Source organism: Argentina silus (assembly GCF_951799395.1).
Source record: "Argentina silus genome assembly, chromosome: 13".
Taxonomy (NCBI): domain Eukaryota; kingdom Metazoa; phylum Chordata; class Actinopteri; order Argentiniformes; family Argentinidae; genus Argentina; species Argentina silus.
The window spans coordinates 20,028,681-20,054,442 of NC_139667.1; the positions used below are offsets into that span (position 1 = coordinate 20,028,681).

A 25,762-nucleotide genomic window follows, 5' to 3' on the forward strand; every position below is an offset into this window, starting at 1 on the left:
GTTATTTGGTATTTAACAGTCCCCTAAGGGCAATTCAGTTGCAGCATAAAATCACACACAAGAAAATACAAAACATACATGATACATAAAAGCATCACATAATGGGCACCAAGTAAGTCAGAAGTCAACAGTAGAGCATATCAGGAGTATATCAGTAATAGTAGAGACAGTGGGTAAATGCCATCTAAGAATCCAAAGCTATTCAAAGAATATATATTCTTTGCAGTTCATGTAGGTGATCGGCATTGTGATTCTGGCTGACCAGTTACACAATGGTTATAGTTGTACAACAGTGTTTTGGTCTGTGTTCAGGAATGTAATTGCACAATGTCATCTAAATAACATCATCGTTCATCATGTCTGTAGAGAAAGATTCCTGTTGCCTTATAATACCTTCAGATTGCTATTGATGCCATTATTAGGCCTTGCCCCGACCTTACATGCCAGGCCTTGTGGTAACAGAGTATCTTATAGATACGTCAGAGAATGTTGTGTCTATGTGGATTCACTGTCACCTGAGTATTCTTCCATTACAAAGTATACAATTGGAGATGTAGATATACTGTATGAGTGTACGTGTCACAGCAATATGTGTGTGTATAGGCAGAGGCTGGGTGCTGGTGACACTGGACTTGCGTATGTGTAGCATAAGACTGCAGGTCCTCACCCCTCCTCACTGTCACACAGCAGAGCATCTCACAAAACAGAGCAGGCCAATCCCACAAGCCTCTCAGAGCCAGATCAACCACTGAGATGGAGTGTGGGTGTGTGTGTGTGTGTGTGTGTGTGTGTGTGTGTGTGTGAAACACTGACGTCAGCAACACACTACAGGGTAGGCTGTGAGAAACAGGCCTGTAGTCTGACAGTTGGGGAGGATGAAGGCTTGGGAATGTGGGGAAAGAGGGAGTGTGAGAATGAAGAGAGAGAGAGCAGATGAAGAATATCTACAAACAAGGGCGGCAGGAGTCCCCTGTGCATGTCCCCTTGAAGTGAAGTACCCATTTACACCAACCCTCTAAAGATGAAATCAGAACAATCGGTGGGCCAAGTACAGTAGACAATTTTATTGTACAAATATAAGTAACAAAAACAATACACGACTTTTGGAGAGCTATTACTCTCAACGCTCCAGGTTTAAGAGTCTCTGTTGTGGGTTGTGATTGGATAGGAGTGGGGTGGAAAGAGAGAGCCTGAAGAGTACTGGAGCATTACTGTGGGATTTCTGTGGCAACATAATCCTGCTTTAGGCTGATTGCCTCACACACGCACACACACACACACACGAAGACCCACTTCAGACACACCAGCCTCCCAACGCTGAGTCACTGGTAATGAAGATCTGGTTAAAAAGAGAACTTTGAAAGGGGGCAGGCACACACATGCACACTCGCACTCACACTACGGTTAGCTTGACTCATTATCAGCTTGCTTTTTATCCAGTAATGCCGCACAAGTGTCCAGATGGCCTGCAAAGCTGCTTCAACGCTCTCCCTCTCTCTCTCCACTGTGCTCACTCTCCTTTGAAAAAAAAATAAAAAAAGGTTACGCCAGCAGTTGACAGAGTGAAGCCCAGCAGGGAGAGGATACTGTTTGGATGTCAGGTGGGATTGCGACAGAGCAGCCAAAGTTATAAGAGCTAATCTAGGACCAGTAAATACAGACAGCACTGATTTAAAACTCCTCTCGTGTTCTGTACATTCAGCTGACATATGAGACACTTTCGTTTACCGATACCGACAAGTGTAGTAATTGATAATGTCCTTATTTACACTGCTTGAAGACATACGCACATTTACTAAGCTGTTTTGAAAGGTACTATCATGGCCAGAATTAAGAGTAGGAGCCAATCAATTCACCACCACTCAAACCGCCAAACTGCTTGGCTTCCATCTTGTCCCAGCAAGACACTAAAGGCCAAGGTGTGTGTTGTGGTTGTACCACATTGTCGGTCTGTTCTGGACTCCAAAGTGTTGCCACTTGCTCAGAAGTGGATTTGAATGTGTAGAGAGGTGTGTAAACTTGCAGTATGGTAGAAGATCCACTTTGAGGACTGTTGGAGGGCTAGGTGGAGCCATCACTAAAATGCTTACACTGAACCAGTCATTTACCATCTGTAAAGACTGAAGGGGAAGTGGCTAGTGGCTGAAATGGAACCAGGCCATAGGGTAGAGAGGGGGTAAGTGCAGAGTGGATGGATGCCTGTATGATGCTGATATGTCTGCCAATGGATAGAGTTGACAGAAAGAAGGCAAAAGAAGACTGATGCCTTTTGTCCCTTGTTTTCAGTACCCATACTTCTCGTTGAGGTGGGTGCGGCCATCTCCCGACTGACCTGTGGACGAGGAGGGAAATGTTTGCGTCAAAGAGTCTTGGAGTTAAACACTTTCATACTAACTGTTTATTTAGCACTGGTTAACCAAAGTCACATGTTTCAGAGCTGGTGGGAAAACATAGTTCCTTCATATATCACAGTGCCAACAGCATACGTTTCTCTTTACGTACTTGCATAAAATCCTCACCATCAAATCAAACCACAACTAAATAGTGGGTTGCTACATACAATGAGTTTTGGCTTTCAATCCAATTGGCTCTTGGCAGTCTTTACAGCTAATTCCCGAGGAAAAAAAATCTCTGAAACGTTTGTAACCTTATCTTATCTTTGCAGTAACTTTGATCTGCATTCCTTGGCCACAGATGAAACTTTCCCTTTTCACAAATTGGCCATAAAAGCCTGTTTACTTCCTCTCTCTATCTTTCTTCTCGTTCTCCCTCCATCTCTTCTTCCCAGAGGTCAGGGACAACCCTATCAATGGGTCTTTGTAAAGGCCTATCTAAAACAGTCCTTTTGACTGTTTGCAGCATCATTTGACTGTTGAAGCATCATTCTGTGTCTTTAAGGACACCACTGGATTGATGACAATAACTGTATGTCCTATCATTAGAGTTGCCATTAGAGTTTGGCCTGGGCTCTCCTAGAATTGGGACTAAATCTCCGAGCGGGTAGTGAAGCTACTCCAAGAGATTTTATTATCTCCAACAGTGACCTTTCAGTCATGTATTGCATGTATTACCTCAGCAAAAAACCTCCTCAGGATTTGCAAAAACAATGGTCTGTTCTCAGACTGATTGACATGGCCTGATTAACATGGCCTGTTGAAATGTCACAAGGCATTTCCAATGAATTTCATTGGTCCTTACTGGGCACATGGGTGAGAATGACAACTTTCAATAATCTCAATCTTTCTCTCATACTGGAGATAAAGTAAACACATTTCTTTTTTTTCCTCACCAATGGTGAGAAACATTCCCACACTGTGTAACCTAGCTATGAGCTTACAGGCTTCTGGGATCATTCAGACAAAGGGTCTTATGTCCTGGTAAGGTTCTTAAGGCCTAAAAACCAACGGAAATGACATTACTGTTAAAAGGATGAACAGTTGAAGGGGCCAGACTGACAAACCAAGCCAAATTGAGTGACCACTTCTGTGTTAACTTGTTGTTGACCATCACTTGAATGACCTAGGTCTAGGAGGGGAAGAAGTCTGTCATGGAACTCTAAACAATAATATGTAATGTGTTTAAAAGAACTCAAATCAACAAGTAAACATAAATCATTGGTTTATACCTGTAGGTGGCACCCAGACACAATAGTCAGGGTCATCCTCAGGGTACTCTCCTGACAGGGCAGCTGGAGGCTGTAGAGAGAACAGATAACATGATGCGTTGATCCATAACATCATAAGATATTTACATGCACCAACAATGCAACATTTCCTGTTTTTGTAAGGTACACACCATGTTAGCAAGGTACAATTCTGAGGCACAGAGAGTGAATGTTAGCATGGTATAAAAAGTCCTGGGAAATGTCAACAATAAGTGCCCTCTCTACGATCCACATGCCTTTCCCCTATCCATTACATGGTATAAATTAAAATGTATACAAAGTCACCAACTCGAACTGTATATTGCAAACCTGATACTTAGTCAAGCATTTCAATGTATCGCCAAGAACAAGTCAGTTTGATTGCTCATACTGTATGGTGTGTGTGCACTCGTGGCTGGTGCTTACTCTGCTGGGGCCCATCATTTTCTTTTTCCCACTCTTCTTGAGACTTGGCTTGGCCACTGTTTCTTCCTCGTCTCCCTCTTTGGGGTCTGCAGAGACAGGCTGCTGCGGGGCATGCGCCATGGTTTCATCAGACTCCTCTGCATCTCTCCCTCTTTGTGGTATCCTTTTCCCTGCAACAAACCATACAAACACAGTGTTTAATGACCAATACACTGTTGTCAGTGAATCTAAAATAACTTTATTGAGTGGACCAAGTCAGAGCCTTGTATTGTATATACATACAATATGTACTATATGTATATCTCTGGCTCTGTCCAAAAAAGCACAATACAGTACTGACCCCTGGTGGCAAATGGGAGAATAACAGTTCAGACACAAAATCCAATACAACTTACACAATGTTGTACATCATAACATCATGGTAGACAGTTGGTTAAGCATTAAGATCCATCGTTTGATGAACTAGGACTAACTCCTCCAGTTGGTATAGCATCCCTACCTCGGGAGTGTTGGGACTTGGTTGGTTCCTTCCTGTGGAGTCGACTGCTGGAACTCTCTGTGGAAGTGGTTTCACTGGGCTCAGTCTGAACATCGGCCATGTCTTCACTCCTTTTGTTGTTATCTTTCTCCTCCTCAGCCTCCTCTTCTTCCTCTTCCTCTTCCTCCTCTCCTCCAGGTGGAAGCCCTTTCATGTTGAAGAGCTCTGGGGGCAGGTCGTCTCGCTTTGGGGGCAACTTCTAAGAGAGAGTGAGAGTGTGTGTGTGTGTGTGTGTGTGTGAGAGAGAGAGAGAGGGTGATTAAAGGGCTGCGAGACAGATGGAAGAAGGTAGAGAGAAACACAGTTGGACAGAAAGAAAGAAGGAAAGAGAGAGAGAGAAAGACAAGGGCAGACAAATCTAGATAGTATAAAGATATTCGGAGACAACCCTCTTTTAGCTACAAAAGCTTTTCTCCTCTCCTAGGAGTACATACCCCTATAGTCCCAGTCTTCAGCTTGAACTTGCTGCCTCCCTTCATGGCGCCAAACAGTGGTAAGGACTTCTTCTTCTGTGGCTCTGAGGACCCACTCCCAGACCTGTCAACATTAATATGTCAGAATGCAGTACTGACCACTTCAATATTTAACATCAGTGCCAACAGTACAATAGGAGTAGTATAACTTCTGCATCCTCCAAAAATCACTTCAAAAGTAAATCAGAAGGTATTGAGATAGATACTGTCTATCTTTTTCCCTGTACAACTTCTTGTCTAAAACCTTACAAAACTGGGAGCCCTCCGACATAATACAGTGCATCTGTTCAACCTTCACAGGGATTATGTTGGGTCTGAGTCTGATTCGAAGTTCTTTTGTGGCGATTTAGACATTGTGACGCGTCTCACCCAGTCTGCAGCGAGGGCATCTGGGCCGGGCGAGTGAGCTCCACCAGTTTACGCAGTCTCTGGGCCTCCTTGCGCAGGTTGGCGCCGTGCACATGTAGCTTCCTGCGCTCCACGGCGTCCAGCCCCGTCTTGCTCTGCACCTCGCTCATGAAGGCATCCAGGGGGTCCTCAGAGGACGAGTGGGAGCCATCTGAGGCGGAGGACAAGAGAGAGAGAGAGATGTAAACATGCACACACGGGAAAAAAACCTCACATTGACCAAACGACACACATGGTAAACACACACAGGCAGACAAGTAACTTCACACGTACAACAGTTGTCAACTAAAGACCACAGAGACCTCTCCCTCTCACCTCTCCCTGCAGCACTGAGCTTCTTCTCTGTCTCTGCCAGCTGCTTCTCCGTCTCTGTGAGTTTGGCCACCTTATGACGAAGCACACACATTGTCAGCCTGTCACTCAATCTCATCTCTAAAAGCTAGAACCTTCCAGTTCTGAGATTGTATGTATACTATGCCCTGAAACATAAATGTGCACAACAAGTTATAACTAAGGCATAGGATTTGTGCACTTTTTAACTATTGATCCCTGAAGAACATTTCGGATCCTTTGCATATGAACTAGAGATGATAGCTCATCCATTGACATTGGGAGGGTTACCAGGGAGTCATAAGTGTCGGGTCGCTCTTCGATCTTGCCCGCCTTCTTCATACGCTGCTGCCTCTTCTTCTCAACAGCTCCAGTCCGATCCAGGAAATTGTCATCATCACTATCGTAGAAGTCCTCATCTTCCCAGTTCTTCTTCTTACGCTTGCGGGACACTGGAGGGAGTTCCAGTTACAGGCATGTGTTTACATGACAAAGAAAGGTAGGATAAGCTTGCCAGAGTAATAATATTTAAGGGGCAACGTTTTGCACTTCAAATCTGGCTTGATGTGCTGACCTGCTTCTTGTCTGAGTAGGCCCCTGGCCTCCAAGATCCGACACGCTTCTAGGGAACACTGGATGGCCGCCTCCTTCTTCTTCCCAGTGTGGGTCACCTCGGCAACCAGCTGCCTCCCCAGTGCGTCGTCCACCGGGAGGCTGATCATAACAGGTGCCATTTTTATCATCCTATTCATGATCTAGCAGGGACTTACTCATGATGTACAACATTATATAATAATACTATTAATTTACAACAGTATATCATGTGTATAAAAGTTCTTGTTGTAAATACACACACATGCCTACACATTGGTAGATTGTTTAGTGCAGAGGGAAGAATTGACCTTTTATATTTACTTTGGCATAGACAGAATCTGGAGAAACTGCACTTACTTGACTCTGCAGAGCCAGCTCCCATGGTTTTTATCTTCATACTCAAACTCCAGCTCTTCCCCTGAAGTAACACACACACACACAATGAGATACACTCTCAAAAACACCTAAAGGACATCTCCCACCGTAATTACAACAAGGCCTAACCTTCTCTGTCGTAGAAGCCTTGCAGTGCCTTCTTGGGGTCTTTCAGGTAGGCAGCCTCCTGGTCCTCCTGGAACTCTGTAGCAAAGGGGTTCTCCTCGCTCTCATTCTCATCTGGGGCAGCCTCCTCAGCTAGAAATGGATGGATGGATAGATAACAGAGAGAAAGAGAGAGAAGGAACATTTTTATTGGGACATATAAGAGGATACCCAAGACTTGAACAAGTTGATTCCCATAACATGAATAAGCACTGGCTTATTTGGCCACAATAACATGGCCCTGGTGCCAAATATCAAACAGGGCAGGGAATTGGGATTTGTGAAGTTCAGTTCAGTTCTTCTGCTACAGCGTCTCCATATTTGTCCACCACAAGCTTACCCATTCCCCAAGTGCAGCCTGAATCTTCGCTGGAACTCTTGCCCTGGGCGTTGCCACCTTTCCCTTCTCCTTCCTTCTCTTCTTCCTCATCCGAGCCTTCTCCCATCATCCTCTTCTCCAGCTCCGCCCGCTGTTTCCTGGCTCGCTCCCTCAGCTCAGTGACCGTCAGTTCCGACTCTGCTTCCTCGTCAAATTCTGGACCCTGCGGACAGAGAACAAGGAAGGAGTGTTCAGAAGTTGTCTATCACATAATCCTTTATCCATTTATGCTACCAGGGTAGCCTATTACGCTTTCGCACACATGATTGTTGTTGTTGGATGACTTGTTGGATCTAAAATATTTTTGCTGTATTGCTTATCATATTTACCTGCAAGATGAAAAGTCTAGTGCTTCCCCCGAATTTCAGGACGTGTCCAACCCGAAGCCTGATGTAGGTCTTCGGAGGCATCTTGTTCTTGTTCACAAAGGTACCATGCGTGCTCCCCAGATCATAGCCATAGAAACCTCTCGCCTCTCCTACCGTTTCCCCCTCTCCCGACTCCCCGCGATACTGTATGACTGCATGGTACCTGGAGATTGAGGGGTGTTCTAGGGACACATCGCACACAGGTAAACGTCCGACCACGAAGTAACTGCTCTGGGTGAGGGGGACAGTGTCAACTATTGTACCGTCCTTGAGAATCTCGAGGGAATAAAGGACATCTGCTGCCACTCCACCCCAAGGGGGTTCGGTGTATGGAAGAGGAGGGTGAGGTTTAAATTTACCAGCGGGTAGTCCTTTGACATTAACAGGCAGCCTTTGTTTGACGTCTTCCTTCGTCTTAACAGGCGCAACAGTCTTCTCTTCATTGGAATGTTTGTCTCCCTCTGGAGTGTTATCTGACGTCTTGTTGTGGTTGTCCGGCGTGGACACACTGGCCTCGTCAGGGTTTGAACTATCTCCATCTGCAGGTGTATTATCAGAAGCATCAGATTTGTCTTCTTTAATTTTGGTACTGTCGGGTTCAGGTGTAGGCTTTTTCGCTGCACTGGTTGAAACAGAAACGCGTTTAGTCGCACGGGAAGGTGCCGCGAAAAGAGCAGGTTTCTTGAAAGGGTCCTCTGTTTCTTGAGCATTATTATTCTTCACATCTTCTTTCTTTTCATTTTCACCACCATTGCCAATACTCGAACATTGGCCCGTTTCCATTTGAGTGTCCATTTCATCTTCCGTTCTCGAACACAGATCCTGCGATCGTGAGGGGCTCGCCATGTTTATTTGGTACGGCTGTCAAATTCGTCCGCACTAGTCTGAAATCTGAAAAATGAACACTGTAAATACATTTTCGGAATCTTATCACACAAAAACAATAACTTTTTATTTCATAAACTACACCACAAATAAAAAGGTACAACTGATAAAGAAATAGCACATATGACAATCATATAACACTATAAGTTATTATTATTTAAGGAACTAGTTCAATAGTACACGTTTTGTACACGGTTTATTTTATCACACGGACTTTCTCAAAGCCTGTGGTTTGGAGCTGCGTTTGTGTTAATGTAAACTTCACTTTCCATCCCTGCAAATACTGTGAGTGGTATTATTGAACATAATATGAAATGGCGGTGATATGTGAAGTGATCAAGATAAATGTTGAATGATACTAGATATCGCCGGTTCTTTTTTGTTCACCCACCCATCCTGCGCCTGCAGATTGGATCATTAGTTGGGTTTAGCGAGCTATGCAGTTAGCTAGACTTATGATGTTGCCAACAATTTCATGATGTTGCTAAAACATTTAATTTATTTTAATTTAATGTATAAACTATGAAGAAGACTCTTCCTGACCAACTTGAAAACTAACTAACTAAATACCTACCTCACTTGTGTGTAGGTGTTGTGGGGCAAGGTATGGGAGGTGTGGGTCGTTACTCATGGTGGAACTAAACCAGCAAGGGATATGTATTACAAATGTATAGTTATAGCTCATTTTACCCATTGTCAGTTCCAGAACCTCATTCGAGAGCCTGAGCTGAGCAAGAGAACTGGTCCCGTCAGGATGATGCGCTACTGGGGAGAGATTCCCGGACCGGCCGGGGCACCCCCCAGCCGCAGTTCCTTCGACCTGCTCCAGCGCGAGTTCCGCTCGGTGGAGATGCAGGACCCCCCTTTACACCAGCCCTCGGCGCAACGCCCCCGTCCCACCACCATGCTGGACATCCCCTCAGAGCCCTGCAGCCTCACAATCCACACTGTGCAGCTGTGCCAGCACACCCGACGCCTCCGGGCCCTTCTTGCTGCAGCCCAGGGACAGGGCTTGACCGCCTCAGAGAGTGGCAGCAGGGTGGAGGAAGGAGATGCTCTGCCCCTGCGGCCACCCACACCACCGGCTGTTCCAGATGACCTGCTGCCCCTCGACAGCAAGGCCCCCTTGCTGCCCTTCCAGCTCCGCCACAGTGACCCCGAGAGCGACTTCTACAAGTAAGAGAGGAGTGCTTAACCGTTTCCGGCACATGTGGCTTTTTGTTTATCTCTATATTAAGAACATAAAAATCAACTCTTATATTTAGAAAAGATGACATGATCACTGAAGTGCATTGAATCGTGTGTCTGCCTAAATGGAAATGAACAGAGAACAGGACTAGGGATGGGCATTTGAATTGTTTTGACTGTTTGAGCACTTGCATGTTTTGTTTTCGAGTACTCATATTTATATTTAAAATAAAAAAAACACAAAAAAACTTGATTGCAGCTTTAACATTTACACGCGGGAATCGCAATGTGTGTATCGAGCAGATAGACCGAGCGGTGATGAGAGGAAAAATGACTTTTGCGTTTCAGCAATCAGCCAAACCATCTGACAATATGGTAGTTAATAATGTATCCAAAAATGTTGTTTGTAGTCTAATAGAAGCTACTGAAACTGCTTAACCGAATCATAACAGACACTTGTTAGTGAGTCTAACTAGTCAGAAGCACAACCAACTTTAGAGTAATGGCAAGAGCGGCAAAGATGTGTGTCTGTATGTGTTTGCGGGACCGAGAGCAGAGGATCGGAACAGCGGGGAGGTGACAAAAGGTTTTAGAAAAAATATTTTAAAACTCTGGTTGAAGATCGAGTTTTAACATCTGTTCTGAGTACTCATGCCCATCCCTAAACAGTATGTCATAATTATGCTTTGGCAAATATAATAAATATGTGATATTTATGGGAAATATAATAAATGTAGTGAATGGTGTAGATTGTTTCTGCTCTCTCTCTCTTTTAAACTTCCCTTCTCTCTCCTTCATTCCTCTTCTTCCCTTTCTCTCTTTACATCTCTCTTGCCTTCCCTGTCTCTCCTATCCCCTCCCTCTTAATTCCCCCCCCCCTTTTTTTCAGGGGCAAAGGTGAGCCTGTCACTGAGCTGAGCTGGCCCTCCTGCAGGCAGCTGCTGTACCAGTCAGTGGCCACTGTCCTGGCACACGCCGGCTTTGAGTCGGCCCAGGAGAGCGTGCTGGAGACCCTGACCGACCTTGCCCATGAACACTACCTGCGCGTCAGCCGCCTGCTGCGGGTGGCCGTCGACCGCGAGGCCCGCATTGGTGCCACACCTTTCCCGGACGTGGTGGAGCAGGTGTTTCACGAGGTGGGCATCGGTAGCGTGCTGGCCCTGCAGCGCTTCTGGCAGGTGCGCATCAAAGACTACCACAGCTACATGCTCCAGGTGAGGATCTGTTTTTTACATTTTTTATCAGGCCCTGTAGTGTCGCAAAAAATGCCATGATTTATTTTCATGTCATTGCAGAAATGTTCTACATGGGCGTCTGTATGTTTAGTAATCATATGGAATGAATGTGTATTTTCATGGTGTTGATAGCATTATCTTTCTTCCTGGTTTTTGTTTACATTTGGGCTGTTTCCAGAAAGACAAGGAGCTCTCTGATCGCCATACTGATAACCCTCTTTCCTTCTTTTACGTTGCACCTAGGTCAGCAAGGAGCTGTCAGAGGAGTATGTGCGGCTGGTGAACCCAGAGAAGGCCCAGGAGGACTCCAAGCCCCCCAGGATCAAAGAGGAACCCATGAGCGATATCTCCTTCCCCATCAGCGAGGAGCCCGAGGCGGACCTGGCATCAGGTGACCAAGCCCTGCCCATGGGGGTGCTGGGGGCCCCCAGCGAGAGGCTGGCTGGAGGCCTGGAGGGGGAGCATTCACCACATCCCTCAGGTAAACACCCAGGATACTCATTGTGCTCATCGTGAACAGGGACTTTATTTCTTAAAAAGGATAGTGGAATTCCACTCTGCTTCCATATATTTGATTAAACATTTATTGGAACAACAAGAACATTAGGGGGAGACAGAGGGATCATAAAGGTCATAGTTTCATGTTTAGTTCAACTCTGTTACATAGATTTGGTGACAAATTTTGTTTTTTGGGGGGGGCGGGGGGATTATTTCATACTGTCACTTGCAGTAACTCTTCTGTCTCATACTTATGGTCACTTACAGGTGGTGGTGGAGCGAACAGCTCCCCCTTGTGGCACCTGTCACAGGTGAAGATGGAGCCCCAGGACAGTGTGGAGGGCCAGGTGTCAGGTCACCTCGGAGGTGATGTGTTTGAGGAGGGGGAGCCCATGTCCACAATGAGTGAGGCCGGCGGCATGGCCACCACGCCCGGAGGGGCGGTGTCAGACGACAGCTACTCCTCGCAATCGCCCGACTCCCTCATGGGTGCCTCGCCTGTCTTCAACCAGAGGCCTAGGAAGCGCATGAAGAAGATGTGAGGTACTTCTGAGCTGTGCGGAGGTGGCAATTTTCTGTCAAAATGGAGCGAGACTGAGAGGAAAGCAATATCAAGCATCAGCAAATTCCAAACGAATCCTGTGGCAATGTACTTGGACCCCTTTCCACTCCCCCTTACAGATTAGAACAGATTGGATTGTTATTGGCAATATAACAAAAACAACACACAGGATGTATTTTTTCTACCTGCAAAAACAGCCCTGACAGTGAGGACAATTTCCCAACATATCAGCAACATACAGTAGACTGCACTTAATCCAAATGTTTGCAATATTGCAGCTTGGGATATCATTGCGTGCAATACATTTATGTGCTCTGGGTTAGGGTTAGGGTTAACCCTTACCCCTAACCATAACCCATGGATTGCATTGTCGTGGAGGCAAAGAACATGTTGGTGTCACCAATTATGTGGCTTATGAAGAATGTTCTACTAACTGTTCAAAATTAAGTCATATCTCATACTCTTACTTGTCCTCTTACTTGTCCTTGCCTCCAGCTATTCACCTCGGGCCTCCTAACTTGAGGTACATGTTCCTGTAAATCATGCCGTATGACCAATGTGTGATTTGAGTGCAAATTCCCCTTATGCGCACTGATCCCTTGAACTGGTGGAGCCAAGCACATTTTGATATTGTAATTTCATTCCTTGTATTTTTTTCAAGAATATGTAAATAGGAAAGTGCTTTGTCTTCCTTACTAGATACAGTAAATGTTTTGTTGATATTAATTATTAGTTAGATTTTCATGTAAAAATGAATAAATATCCTTTTTTTGGATGTCCAATGTGTGTTGAGGGTCTGAGTCGTACTTAAACAGCTGAGTGAAGATTTTGACAAGTGAGACCCTGGGTGAATCAATACATTTTCATCTATGATATAATATCACCATTTTAGAGGAAGTTAATCCACATGGTGCTAGGTTAATCTAGAACTGTGACTGAACCTTTATTCTGAGGCCAAGATTTGCAGTTTGCATAATTTACCGAAATTGAGTACTGTACATATAAAATACCAGGATGGCAGACTAGATTTGCCTTTCTATGTAGGACTGTATGCACACTATTCTGGAAGTAAACTCAGAGTTTCCCACAATTCAATGGAGCAGGTACAGTAAGAGGGGCTGTAGAGAAATGTAACTAAATACGGTGGACAACATAGTTGAGCTACAGATGACGATTTGTCAGTATGAATAATGTAGTATGTTACCAAAACTAGTTATAGTATAAGTAAAGTTGTTACTGGATACTAAGTAATGGTTTTTACTAAACAGTATAACTTAACTAGTATTAAGGAACAGTATAACATAACTAGTATTAAGATCTCTTGTCTCAGGAAGAGTATGATACAGCATTGCATGTCACCCATCAAGTACACAACCTATTAACGAAAAATCTGCTATCTGCTAGCCACACATAGTGTCCATACTCCGGAGGACAAATTCCCATCAAATTGTTGTCTGTTGATATTCTACACACTTGTGTTCTGGGTACTAATGCTGCAGCTAAATTAGCATCTGTTTACAGGAATGAAACAGTGCTGTGAGTGCAACGCAGGGATTAATTATAGCTTGATGTCGACTTCAAAAAAGCAAAGCGACATCAATCAAATCTTAATGGCAAATTAATTACAGAATGCATAATTCGGCATACAAAATGAGCAAGCCAATTGATTACCTGTTTTACCTTTTTCTGTTTTTGTTGTCACCATTAGGCACGCCACCTGGTAAGAAAACAGAAATAAATGTGATTTGGTCCTTATCTTATCAATTTAGGCTGTTCAATGGAACTCTGCGGCTGGATGTCAGAGTAAAGTCATTAACTACATCATGACATCATTCATACTGGAAGAGTGAACAATGTACTCTACCAAAAAGTGGGCACAGTGAAGACAACTTCACAACAATAGCGTTTAATGATGTTTTTTTGACTGCATAGGGCCCGTAGACCTCTATAACGACTTCCTTACATAAGCAAACGGTGACATTGTGGTAGAGGAACAATGCGATGAATTGTCAACCACCACTCAATTGTTTTGTGCTCGGGACAATTATAAATATGACGAGGTTTTTGTACAGGCCCAGAGGATGATGTGTAGAAATAAACCTCAACAACGACTAATTACCGTGCCGTGTGGAAAGTCCTGAATTTAGCTTCCAAATGTAATCTCTACAGCAGAGTTGGTGAGCAGAATGAGAAATATGTTACATAAGACCATTGTGACTGGAGTGAGATGCCCACCCTCAACCTTGTCACTGTGAAGAGTATTTTGGCTGAGGATCTATTGACGTTTCTAACATCATTTAATGCATTCAGATGAAGTCACACCGATTACGACTTGTAACTCATTTTGAAAATAAAATGTCATTTATGTCAAATTGATTGAGCTCAACTACCAGAAAGGAGAGTTGCATGTATTCAGTAAGAGACACATTTCAACATATTATACCATACATATTATACTCATTCATACTGAAAAATCAGACATCTGTAGCTTAACCATGTTGTTCACGGTAATTGGTTAAATTTCGCTACATGTCCACCTCCTAAAATTGGAATGGACTTCCTGAATAGTGTGCAGTGAATTCATACTACATGGAAAGGCGAATCTAGTATGCCAACCTGGCATTTTGAGTATACTAAATTTTCGTACATTTGGCATACTGAAAACGGCTACTAAATAGGTTGCAGTATAAACTTTCGGACATGGCCACGCTCTTAACTGGAAAAACTTGACCAACAGGGTTTGTATCTGTGTCATCTGTGCATCACAAGATTGCCCACGCCTGTCATGCTAGCCCAAAGCCTGGGCATTAATTTAGAGAAGGTACACGTTTCAAGATCAGGCAAGCTCAGTTAAGTTTAACTTTATTTAACCAGGATAGTCCACTCAGTAACATTGTGACTGCTTTCCAGCAGGGAGTCCTGGGATACACACTTAAGTTACAATACACAAGAGATGTTTACTCTGCCCTTACTCTTGAACTGCGGTAAAAGGTTACTGTTTCTTATCTAATGTAATAGCTATGTTTTTCTATGCTTTGCTTGTCTTCAGGAATGTATGCCTGTAGTAGGTCTTCAGGAATATCAAGGCTGTCCAAATAGCTGAAATATTACTTTGGAATCTGTCTGCTTTGAAGATGACTTGTTTGCCTCACTTGTTTGTCTCGTGTCTAGTTTTGTAGCTTTATTTGACAGACATGTTTTTTTGGTGTCATGGATCTTTTGAACTAAAATGAAGGAGCGAACAAAAGAACGTACTGTGCCACTGATTGACATTATGTGCTCACCCAACAGACAACAACTCATGATTTCTGATGCAATATCAATCAGTAGAAGATTTGTTCGACATCAACGTCTTCGAATATCGAGTGTCTCTGTTTTCTCTGAAAACACTTCCTTGTGAATATATATATATATATATATACACTTTATTAGGTACATATATATATATACATATATACACTTTATTAGGTACACCTATTCAACTGCTCGTTAATGCAAATATCTAATGGTGTGGGGGATATTTTCTTGGCACACTTTGGGCCCCTTAGTACCAATTGAGCATCGTTTAAATGCCACAGCCTACCTGAGTATTGTTGCTGACCATGTCCATCCCTTTATGACCACAGTGTACCCATCTTCTGATGGCTACTTCCAGCAGGATAACGCGCCATGTCACAAAGCTGACATCATCTCAAACTGGTTTCTTGAACATGACAATGAGTTCACTGTACTCCAATGGCCTCCACAGTCACCAGATCTCAATCCAATAGAGCACCTTTGGGATGTGGTGGAATGGGAGATTCGTATCATGGATGTGCAGCCGACAAATCTGCAGCAATGATGCTCTCATGTCAATATGGACCAAAATCTCTGAGGAATGCTTCCAGCACCTTGTTGAATCTATGCCACAAAGAATATATATATATATTGAAAATAGTTCATTGTTAATCAGGTTGTTTTTCAGTCAGGGATATGAAACCATAATTTCAAGAACATTATAACTTATGACTTGGCAAATCTAGTCAGACTCATACTATGGTTAAAGATACATCTTTATTGAGAGAAAATGTACACTTCACACAAGCAGCAAAAGTGGTCAGCAAAAGTGTCGAATATGGTTCCATCTCTTTAAATAACTACTTTACTGTAACCACACTGAAATTATCACTAGAGATGTGGGTACTGTTCAGTGGGTACTGAACAATTGACATCATTCCTGTGTTCAGTGCAAGATAGACAATTTTAAACATCTCCATTTGTACTCTGCTCGAAAACAAATTATAAATAATGACCAGAGATTATGCTATCATCCTGAAGATGAATTGGCAAACATATGGGTTGTGACATATACAAAGGGGTCCCTGTGTGCGCAGACAGTGCTACCAGCATTTTGATGTGCAACGGAGATGAATGAATTGATTGCATAGCATCAATGGCCACAGCATCTGAATCAATAATAGAATTATTCCCCTTGAGAGAGAAGATTGTAAGATGAAGGAAGATTCATGCTGGTTCAGTCAAACTGTGATGCATTGCATTTATATCCTACCACCGTTATCTGTGGCTGTGACAGAATGATAAATGCATTACTTTATATAAAAACTGCCTAGTATTCCTGTTTTGCATTACAGAATAATACAGGATGAGATGCTCATAATTTATTTGGGTCTGATAACAGGTACTATGTGATAGATTATCCATGCCTATTTGAGTTTCCTATAGGGGGAGTGCATTGCCTCTGCTTTATTCATTACCCCCCCCCCCCTTTCCAGGGCGTGCAACATAGCCAGTTTTACAGTATGTTTAAGCCAGATCAAAATTACCCTTTGCTGTCTTAATTGAAGGCAGGATGAATGACGACAACAGTCAACTTCCTTACTATACATGATCCAACACAATCTTTCTCCACCAGATGGCAGTCTTGAGCCATACACATATTATGACAGCTGTATGGTTGCTTTCTCCTCCATATTACTGGCTTGGAGTTCAGTATTCCTCCTAGCATTGCCATTATTAAAATGATCTGCCTACTTTGCTATCAGCAGTTCGATTTGAATGTGGTGAAGTAATCCATTCTTCATACCTCGTCCAGCATTTGTGTGATATCAACGTAGCCAAATTATAACATCTTTTGAACTCAGCCCCGTGAGGCTGTTTTTTGCTCAACCATTGGATCACTCTGAACCTGAAATGTGAAATAACTCCTAAAACGGAACCTAACATACACTATGTCCTCTGGTAGTCTGGTAGAGAGAGTTTCAATGATTGACAGAGTGACAGAGTTTCAGTGATTCGCTGTGGACGAGCAACGATTGAATAGAAAAAGTAGCTAAATAAGGAAAGGATAGCATGTTTTGCATGAAGTTCCAGAAGTTGTTGCTGTTAAAATTCAATAATTTTTTTGCATTACAGAATAATACAGGATGAGATGCTCATAATTTATCCGGGTCTGATAACAGGTACTACAGTTGTGGTCAGAAGTTGACATACACTTGTGAAGAACATGAATTGTTTGCACAGTTGTTCTTGGGATCTGTAGCTGCTTTGAAATGGCTCCAAGTGACTTTCCTGACTTGTTCAAGCCAATGATGTGCTTTTTCAGATCCATGCTGAGCTCCTTAGACTTTCCCATTATAGCGTTTTTGGCTGAGTGGAATGAGTGTATCAAACGAGCCCTATTTAAATGGGCTGAAATAAGTCACCAGCTGTAGTCAATCATAATCACTCATAAGAAGTTAAGAGGCCATGCCACAAAGCAAATTTGATTGACACAACTTTCTACATCACCAAAATTGATAATTCAAGGTGCTGTATGTATATTTTTGACCTAGCAGATTTTGTCACATTTTCAGAAGACCCATAATAAATTCATAAAAGAACCAAACTTCATGAATGTTTTTTGTGACAAAGAAGTATGTGCTCCAATCAATCCATCACAGAAAAATAAGAGTTGTAGAAATGATTGGAAACTCAAGACTGCCATGACATACATGTTCTTTACAAGTGTATGTAAACTTCTGACCACAACTGTATGTGATTATCCATGCCTATTTGAGTTTCCTATAGGGGGAGTGCATTGCCTCTGCTTTATTCATTACCCCCCCCCCCCTCCCTTTTCAGGGGGTGCACCATGGCCAGTTTTACAGTATGTTTAAGCCAGATCAAAATTACCCTTTGCTGTCTTAATTGAAGGCAGGATGAATGACGACAACAGTCAACTGTGATAGATTATCCACCACATTCAAATTGCCCCTGGGTTCTCCTAATGAATTTGTTCTATTTTCACCACTGACTTTAGACAGTGTTGGTGTGATAGAGTAGCCTATGTAGGACTGCATCACTAAATATATGAATGTGACCTGATTCTCAGTCTTAAAGGTAGACTCAGCAAGATGACATTGCCATATACAATAGGATGATTTCCTGCTTACAAATATCAACAACAACACCAGAATTCAAGTAGGCCTATGCCAAGACTATGTGCCCTTGCTTGAGGCAAGACCACATTGTAAGGAGCCAGTAATAGCAATCTTGGAAGATTTTAATTTAATTTTGTTAGTTGCCCCATTGTGAATGATAATGTCATCTTGCTGAGTTTACCCTTGAGAGAAATTCTTTATAGTTTTTCAAGTTCTTTAACCTGTTCTGGTAAGCTGTAGTTCCATAAATAGGATTATGTATAAGAGACGATTGCATGAACCTCTGTCTTTAAAGGGGGGGAGATTACACAAATGTGCCTACAGCTGACAAGTGGGGATACATAGGACACCCAACATCCTCCCCCCTCTCTCCCCCTGCAATTTAAGTGTGTAATGTGTCTGCACCAATGGTCCTCAATCAAAGCACTTCAAGTGATGGTATCGATATCATACAACCATTCCTACCTAATCTGAAGTGTGCCATACATGCTCTTAGCTGCTCCATTTACTTAACAGGTTGGAAATTGCTTGGAAATGGTTTCAGCTGTCAGGTGTCGGCAACCCCTGGCACACGCGGCATGATTGACTCGCGAGGTGGTGTCGCTTGGCACACCGTGTGATCAGATAACGAAGAAAAAAAAGAAGAAAAAAAACGGGACAGTGACCCACTTTCGTCTCGGGTAAAGCAGTTCGCCTCAAGTTTCGCCTCGTTCGCCTCAAGTTAGAAGTTGACACAATGTTGCTCCAGAATTGACTGGTGACAAGTCATCACGCAACCAGAGTGCATTTTAATTTAGGCCAAATTGCGAATTTATCATTAAGATGGTAATGTCAAAATATAGTTGGCACGCAGGGCTGTTTGACTAGTTGAAAAAATAAGAAACTAGCACGCTACAGTACATCCAAAAGTTTACCAACCCGTGAGCTAAGTCTTACTCATTTTTGACAGAGAGAGAGTGAGAGTAGGAGATGAAGGAATGCTGGCAGTGGTGGAGGGTTGTTTTTCCCCCCCATTCCCCCACTCACACAAGGAGGGCAGAGTTTGACACACTGTCATAAGCTTTCTTGGATTGTGACATTGCATGTTGGTACCATTCTGTCTTGTTTGCTAACACAGGTTAACAACTGTCAAAATACTTTTAGGGGCCTGGGCAGTGTGAGTGAGGACTAACGGCTGTGAGACGAAGACCTAGTTTCAGTCTAATCCTTGTTCTTTTGGTAACACAACAATTTCAAGAGTATATTCCAGTGTACAGATTTATTTTGTGTTTTTTTGTAAAGTCAAACAACCAAAGACCAAAGAGGAGAAAAAAAAATCACAAATGAGAATCAAGATGTAAAACTCCTCTTGAAGGAAATTGTGCTGATGCCAACTAATTAACATTAGTGGCAAGGCTTTTCTCTCCCATTCACTGTGCTCACTTGAGATGTTTCAATGGTCTTTGGGTCACATTCTATTAAGCGTTAATGTCAAGCAATACTTGTTAATTCACAAGGAAGTGTTTTTCAGAGATAACAGAGGCACTCGATATTCGATGATGTCTAAGTTTAAGCCGAAGAAACCTTCTACTGGTTGATATTGTATCAGAAATCAGATGAGTTGTTGTCGTGAGCATATAGAATGTCAATTAGCGCTCCTTCATTTTAGTTCAAAAGACCCATGACGCTAAGAAAAAACATGTCTGTCAACTAAAGCAACCAAACTAGACACAAGACAAACAAGTCATCTTCAAAGCAGACATATTCCAATGTAATATCAGCTATTTTGACAGCCTTTACATTTCTGAAGACCTACTACAGATATAAATTCCTGAATACAAGCAAAGTGTAGAAAAACATAGTCACTGCTTTAGACAAGAAACATTAACCTTTTACAGCGGTTCAACAGTAGGGACAGAGTGAAAGTCTCTTGTATATTGTAACATATAAAGCATGGGAGTGATAAGGCAATAATGAGTAGTAAAATGCACTTCTATTATGTCCCTTGAAAATGTCAGGGCTTTGGCTCATGTCCAAATGCTGAAATTGCTAACCTCTCATTATTCTGTAGACTCAGTATTTCGGCCACAGCAGACTCAAGAAAAATGAGGGAGGGACTTGAAAATAATCAGAAATTAATGGATAGGTACAGTACTAGTCATAGAAGTATCCATCTTTTATGTATCTAGCTGATATCTTCAGATCTACTGTACTGTAGGTCTAGGAGGGGCAACCAGTCAGTAATTGGCCATTACTTCTCACTCTCACTGGTTAATTGCAACCTATGATTGACAGTACATGATTGAGCTTGCGTAACTTGAGTTAACTTACTAACTTAATTTGCCCTATGTTCATGCATATTTAAAGGTTTTACAGGCCAGTGAATAATGTATAATAAATACAATTAGAGTTTCCAAGCCTTCATTCCAATACCACTTAAAATCTTAAAATTAACTTATAAAATCTTTATCTAAACCCCAATTTGTAATAAAGACATTCCAAATATAGGACACAAACAAAAAAATCTGATATATTTTCATTGTTTATTTAACGAAAGTGGTTTATTTAACAAAAACTCAGATTTCATGTGTGCAAAAATATGTGAACCTCTTCAGTCAATAGATTGTGGCACCTCCATTAGCAGCGATAACTTGGAGTAAACATCTCGTATAGTCACTAATCAGTCTCTGACATCTGTTTTGAGGGATTTTTGCCCACTCCGTCTTACAGAACTCAGCCAATTGAGTGAGGTTTGAGAGGTGTCTGGCATGAACTGCCCGCTTCAGGTCCTGCCACAGCATCTTGATTGGATTTAGGTTACAACTTTGACTTGGCCAATCCAAAACACAAATCTTCTTTCTCCTGAGCCATTCTTTGGTAGATTTACTTGAATGCTTTAGCTCCTTGACTGACGGCTTGACATTCTGCTCAAGAATCTCCTGGTATACCTCAGAATTCATGGTTCCCTTAATGATGTGGAGTTGTCCAGGTCCAGAGGAGGAAAAGCAGCCCCAGATCTTGACATTCCCACCACCATGCTTGACTGTTGGGATAAGGTTCTTTTGGTGGTAGGCAGTGTTGGGTTTTTGCCAAACATAGTGGTTTTGATTGTGACCAAAAAGGTGTATTTGGACTCATCTGTCCAGAGAACGGACTTCAAGAAACCTTCAGGCTTGTCCAGAAGGTCTCTGGCAAAGTTAAGACGGGCAGTTTGGTTCTTTTTTTGACAGCAGAGGCTTCTTCCTAGCAACCCTCCCATGAATGTCATTTCAATTCAGTGTTCTTCTTATTGTTGAAGCGTGCACAGTTACCTGAGATGCAGCAACGGAGGTCTGCACATTTTTTACCTGATTTATTATTTTCCTTGTGGCTCTTGGGGATATTTTGGAAGGGCGTCCACTTCTAGGTCGAGTTGCTGTCATGTTTAATGCTCTCCATTTGTAAATTATTTGCCTCACAGTGGACTGATGGAGCTCAAATGTTGTTGAGATGATTTTATAGCCTTCCCCAGACTGATGTGCTCTCACTACCCTCTTCCTGATGTCCTCTGAGATCTCCCTTTCTCTTGGCATTATGTGTTTTGCATTCACCTGTATGAGTAACACAAAACTGACCAGGTTTCTTATCTCTATTTATCAGAGTCCTGCCCAAACTCTTTCCTAAAGATCTATCCTTTGATTGGTTCATTTGGTACCCAATTATTTACCCACCTGATTCTACTTACCTACTTGATTTAACCAATGCAACTTGGGGTTCACTTATTTTTGCACCTGCACCAATTTCTTTATAATTGAGTTTTTCTACTACACGCATGATTTCCTCTCAACAAACATATGGAATTGGTCAATATAAACCTGTTATGTCAGATAAAAAAAGACTGGTTCTGATTAAATAAAGATTTCATGATAAAAACAAAAAAAATCTATAATTGCACAAGGGTTTCACATACTTTCAAGCAGCACTGTACATCAAAAGAGTAGAGAAGCATTATGGCGTCATCAATGGGGTAGTAATTGAATATGAAGATGAAGGATTATGAAAGTGGTTCATGGCATCTTATCTTATTATTCTATAATCATCACTATAGTGATCTTTGTAAGGGGGTACACTACATGGGGTAGCTTGTACTGTACACTGCATGTCATTCATTATCCCCTTCCACTTTTACAAACAGAACCATAGTTTCATAGTCATCCGTTATCTAACCCTACCTCATTAAAATGCAAGCTAATGCAAGTTAAAAGCTCCCTTTTTCTCCCTTCAAAATCCCCAGTTCTTTGGTTTTAAAAAATGTGGCCTTCAAATGCCTTTTCTACAAATGATTCAATTAGTCCTGCCTATAAGTGTGCAAGAAGAGATAGCGCTTCGCTGCGAGAGGGGGAGAAGAGAATTAAATTAACCTCAGCTAACTTATTTGCCCCCGACACCTGTGTTATGAATTTCTATTAAACAGTATCTCTCCTTGTGTAATGTATTTCGCATTTTAGAAGGTAAGAGTGGGCACCGGCACTTTTAACAGTCAGATTGTACATTTGTGCTTGCATAAAGTTTCTGTTGAGGAGATATTAAGATTGATTGATTGAAATAAAAGCACTCAGATAATGTGTTAAATACCAGTTTTATGCTAATCAGGTCAGAAATTCCAATATAATCCAAAACAATTTATGAATACGGATATGAAATGGACCTTGAAATAACAGCTTGATATCTTATGAATATATGAAGTCCACATATCTCAACATGATTATGGAAACTTCTAACCAAATTTAATTTGTTTTAATGAAGGCCAGTATGGAATACAATATGTTATTTCTCTATGTATGGTTCAGTCAGGACACTTACGCCGGTTTAATCATTGTTAAATGAAAATCGTAATACATTTAGGTTCGGTTGTAATTAGATGGCTCCGCTCTGTGTAGCTCCCTGCCTTTTAAAACATAAAATACAAAATAATATAGGCAGGGAGCCCATAACTTAGGTTAAATACAGAGCGACCGAGCGGGTGGAGGCTGGAGCAGTGGGTGGGACGACCAACAATATTCCTCTCACAGCCAGTGGCATCACACTGTTTAACCATGGTGGAGTGTTGCATAACCGGCTGCTTTAAGCCTGTCATTGAACATGTGATAATCTTTTACATACGTGTGAATCAGCTGTCCGTCACCTGGCTGCGCCATTCGACTTAAAGTGTCCCACTTGAACTAACGCAGGCTTCTTTCACCGTTGTTAATGAAGTATAAAAAGGATAAAGAGAAAAATAATCCGATTTCTAGAATCAAATCAAATCAAATGTTGTTCAAATACTTTTCGAATTCAAGTTTTATTTGTTACGTCTCATACACGAGTGCAGGGAGTAAAATTCTTGGGCTCGGTTCCTTGACAATGCAGCATACAATACAAATAATACAAATAATACAAATATGCAGTAGTGCAATGAGGTAGGACAAGACAATAAGTGACATAGTACAATATAAGTGAGACGGTTGGACAGTGACGATGTTGGGGACACAAGACAATAGACATGACACAATTGCAGTATAAATACTAGAGTAAAAAAGTAAAGTGTTCAGTGGAATGTCATTATTATTGCACTGAGCCGTTGGTGTAAGAGGTGTTGTGACTATGTGCTGGTAGAGTCCATTCTGTGGTTGTGCTGGGGGTAAAGTCATGGGTTCGGGGTAGGCTTGTTCTTGAGCCTGATGGCCTGGGGGAAGTAGCTGTTGGAGAGCCTCTGAGTTTTGGCCCTGAGGCTCTGGAGGAGGCTCTGTCTTTTGGACGGCAACAGTTCAAACAGGCTGTGATTGGGGTGGCTGGGGTCTCTGATGATCCTCCGGGCTTTGCTGACACAACGTTTGCTGTATATGTCCTGGATGGAGGGAAACTCACATCCACTGATGCTCAGCTGTCCGCACCACCTTCTGCAGCGCCTTACGGTTGAGGGAGGTGCAGTTGCCGTGCCAGGCAGGGTTAAAAAGTAAAATACTTTTGCCATTCAAACAAAATGATGGAACAGAGCCTGACGTTTCAATCTTTCAGTGTGTGCACTTCAACTGCATTGGGATGGTGGTGTTCTTTGTGACCTAGCTATATTTGACAAAGCAGAAAACACAGAAAATACTTTTATCAGCTGGATATGGTCTCAAATGTCATATTGATGATAATTAGGGCCAAGAGTTTTTCCTGACCATTTTACTCATTGGCATATCTCAAGAATATAACGAGAGCCCAGAGTCGTTCCTTGTTAGGTCACATGGTCAAGAAAAACTCCCGGCTCTAATGATAATAGTATGACAAACATCAGTGGGCCCATGCTGATACATTTCCTGCAGAGGCTGTTTGAATTGCTGTTGGCGTGATGCCAATAAGAAAAAAATAACAACTTGGTTATTGCCAGGTGTGTTAATGGTGCTTGACGCTATAATTACACCATCAGCAATGAGCGACAGAGAAAAGTAATTATCTACTTTAACCATGCAGAATTGCACAAGTGTAAAAAAAAGTCTGTGACCGTTCAATAGGTAATGGCCATTATGAATGGCTGATTAAGACTTGGCTGCAGTCTAAGGATAATAGGGGTCATTTTTATATCCTTTATTTCCTTTATGATTTATAATCAGCCCTGGCTGCACTCCCTTCTCAGAGGGAACAGCGGGGTTGTTTTGATCCAGCTGCTTCCGCAAGAAGAACTTGATAAACGAACAGCCTCGAAAAGCCTCGCTCATTCGGAGGCGGTCGGCAACCGACTGCTCTTGTGAAAATCCACGGTGCTCCGTCACCATGGTTACAGCTTGCCAATCGTCCAATCCTCCTGGATCCAAATCTCTCATCCAGATGCCAAACATGTCAGAACTGAGCATCTCATCCCCCTTGTCAGGGGAAACAATGCCTGAACATCCCATAATCCAAAACGGGTGTCACTCCTAAAGCCCATGAACTTTTTCCCATGACGCTAATACTGATGTTGTGAGTTCAACATCTGCATGGTCAGCAGTATGGCTTTTTGTCACCATCTAATCTATTTGAGTGTCAATGTATAGTGACAGAGAAGACATTCATTGAGTAGACAGTTAAGCGGTATTTGACTGAACTGGCCAAACCTTTCTGTAACACCTAAAGCCATAGGCAGCCAGAGGTGTGACTGACCGATGGGTGTTGTTGACTGGTATGCACTGGTGACCTTGCTCTCAGGGTCAAGTATGGTGAAGGGCAGAGGTTACTTACAGTAGCTCAGGGCACTGCTCCTACTGAGGGTGTTCAGATGAGTGTGTAGGCAATGAATAGTATGAGGGTGAGGAGA

At 42.5% G+C, this 25,762-nt stretch overlaps 2 protein-coding genes across 3 annotated transcripts; one reads left to right on the top strand and one right to left on the bottom strand.

Annotated features, from left to right (window-relative positions):
• Positions 1-1,044: 1,044 nt before the first annotated feature.
• slc4a1ap (solute carrier family 4 member 1 adaptor protein) lies at positions 1,045-8,537 on the bottom strand. Its single transcript, XM_083682796.1, has 13 exons — positions 7,661-8,537; positions 7,293-7,494; positions 6,917-7,045; positions 6,770-6,830; positions 6,393-6,532; positions 6,110-6,270; positions 5,804-5,873; positions 5,450-5,639; positions 5,042-5,144; positions 4,569-4,806; positions 4,070-4,239; positions 3,626-3,695; positions 1,045-2,332 (listed from the first exon to the last, which is right to left on the bottom strand). Exons 1-13 carry the CDS (start codon positions 8,492-8,494, stop codon positions 2,283-2,285), a joined length of 2,418 nt encoding a protein of 805 aa, XP_083538922.1. The 5' UTR covers positions 8,495-8,537; the 3' UTR covers positions 1,045-2,282.
• Positions 8,538-8,766: 229 nt separating this feature from the next.
• supt7l (SPT7 like, STAGA complex subunit gamma) lies at positions 8,767-12,853 on the top strand. 2 transcript variants are annotated; one of them, XM_083682957.1, is made up of 5 exons: positions 8,767-8,869; positions 9,285-9,760; positions 10,662-10,986; positions 11,251-11,488; positions 11,773-12,853. In XM_083682957.1, the coding sequence occupies exons 2-5, from the start codon at positions 9,339-9,341 to the stop codon at positions 12,045-12,047; spliced, it is 1,260 nt and encodes a 419-aa protein (XP_083539083.1). In that variant the 5' UTR covers positions 8,767-8,869; positions 9,285-9,338; the 3' UTR covers positions 12,048-12,853. The 2 variants fall into 2 exon arrangements, with proteins under 2 accessions (XP_083539083.1, XP_083539084.1); XM_083682958.1 differs by having other exon boundaries at positions 8,836-8,869; positions 9,291-9,760.
• The last annotated feature ends 12,909 nt before the right edge of the window (positions 12,854-25,762 follow it).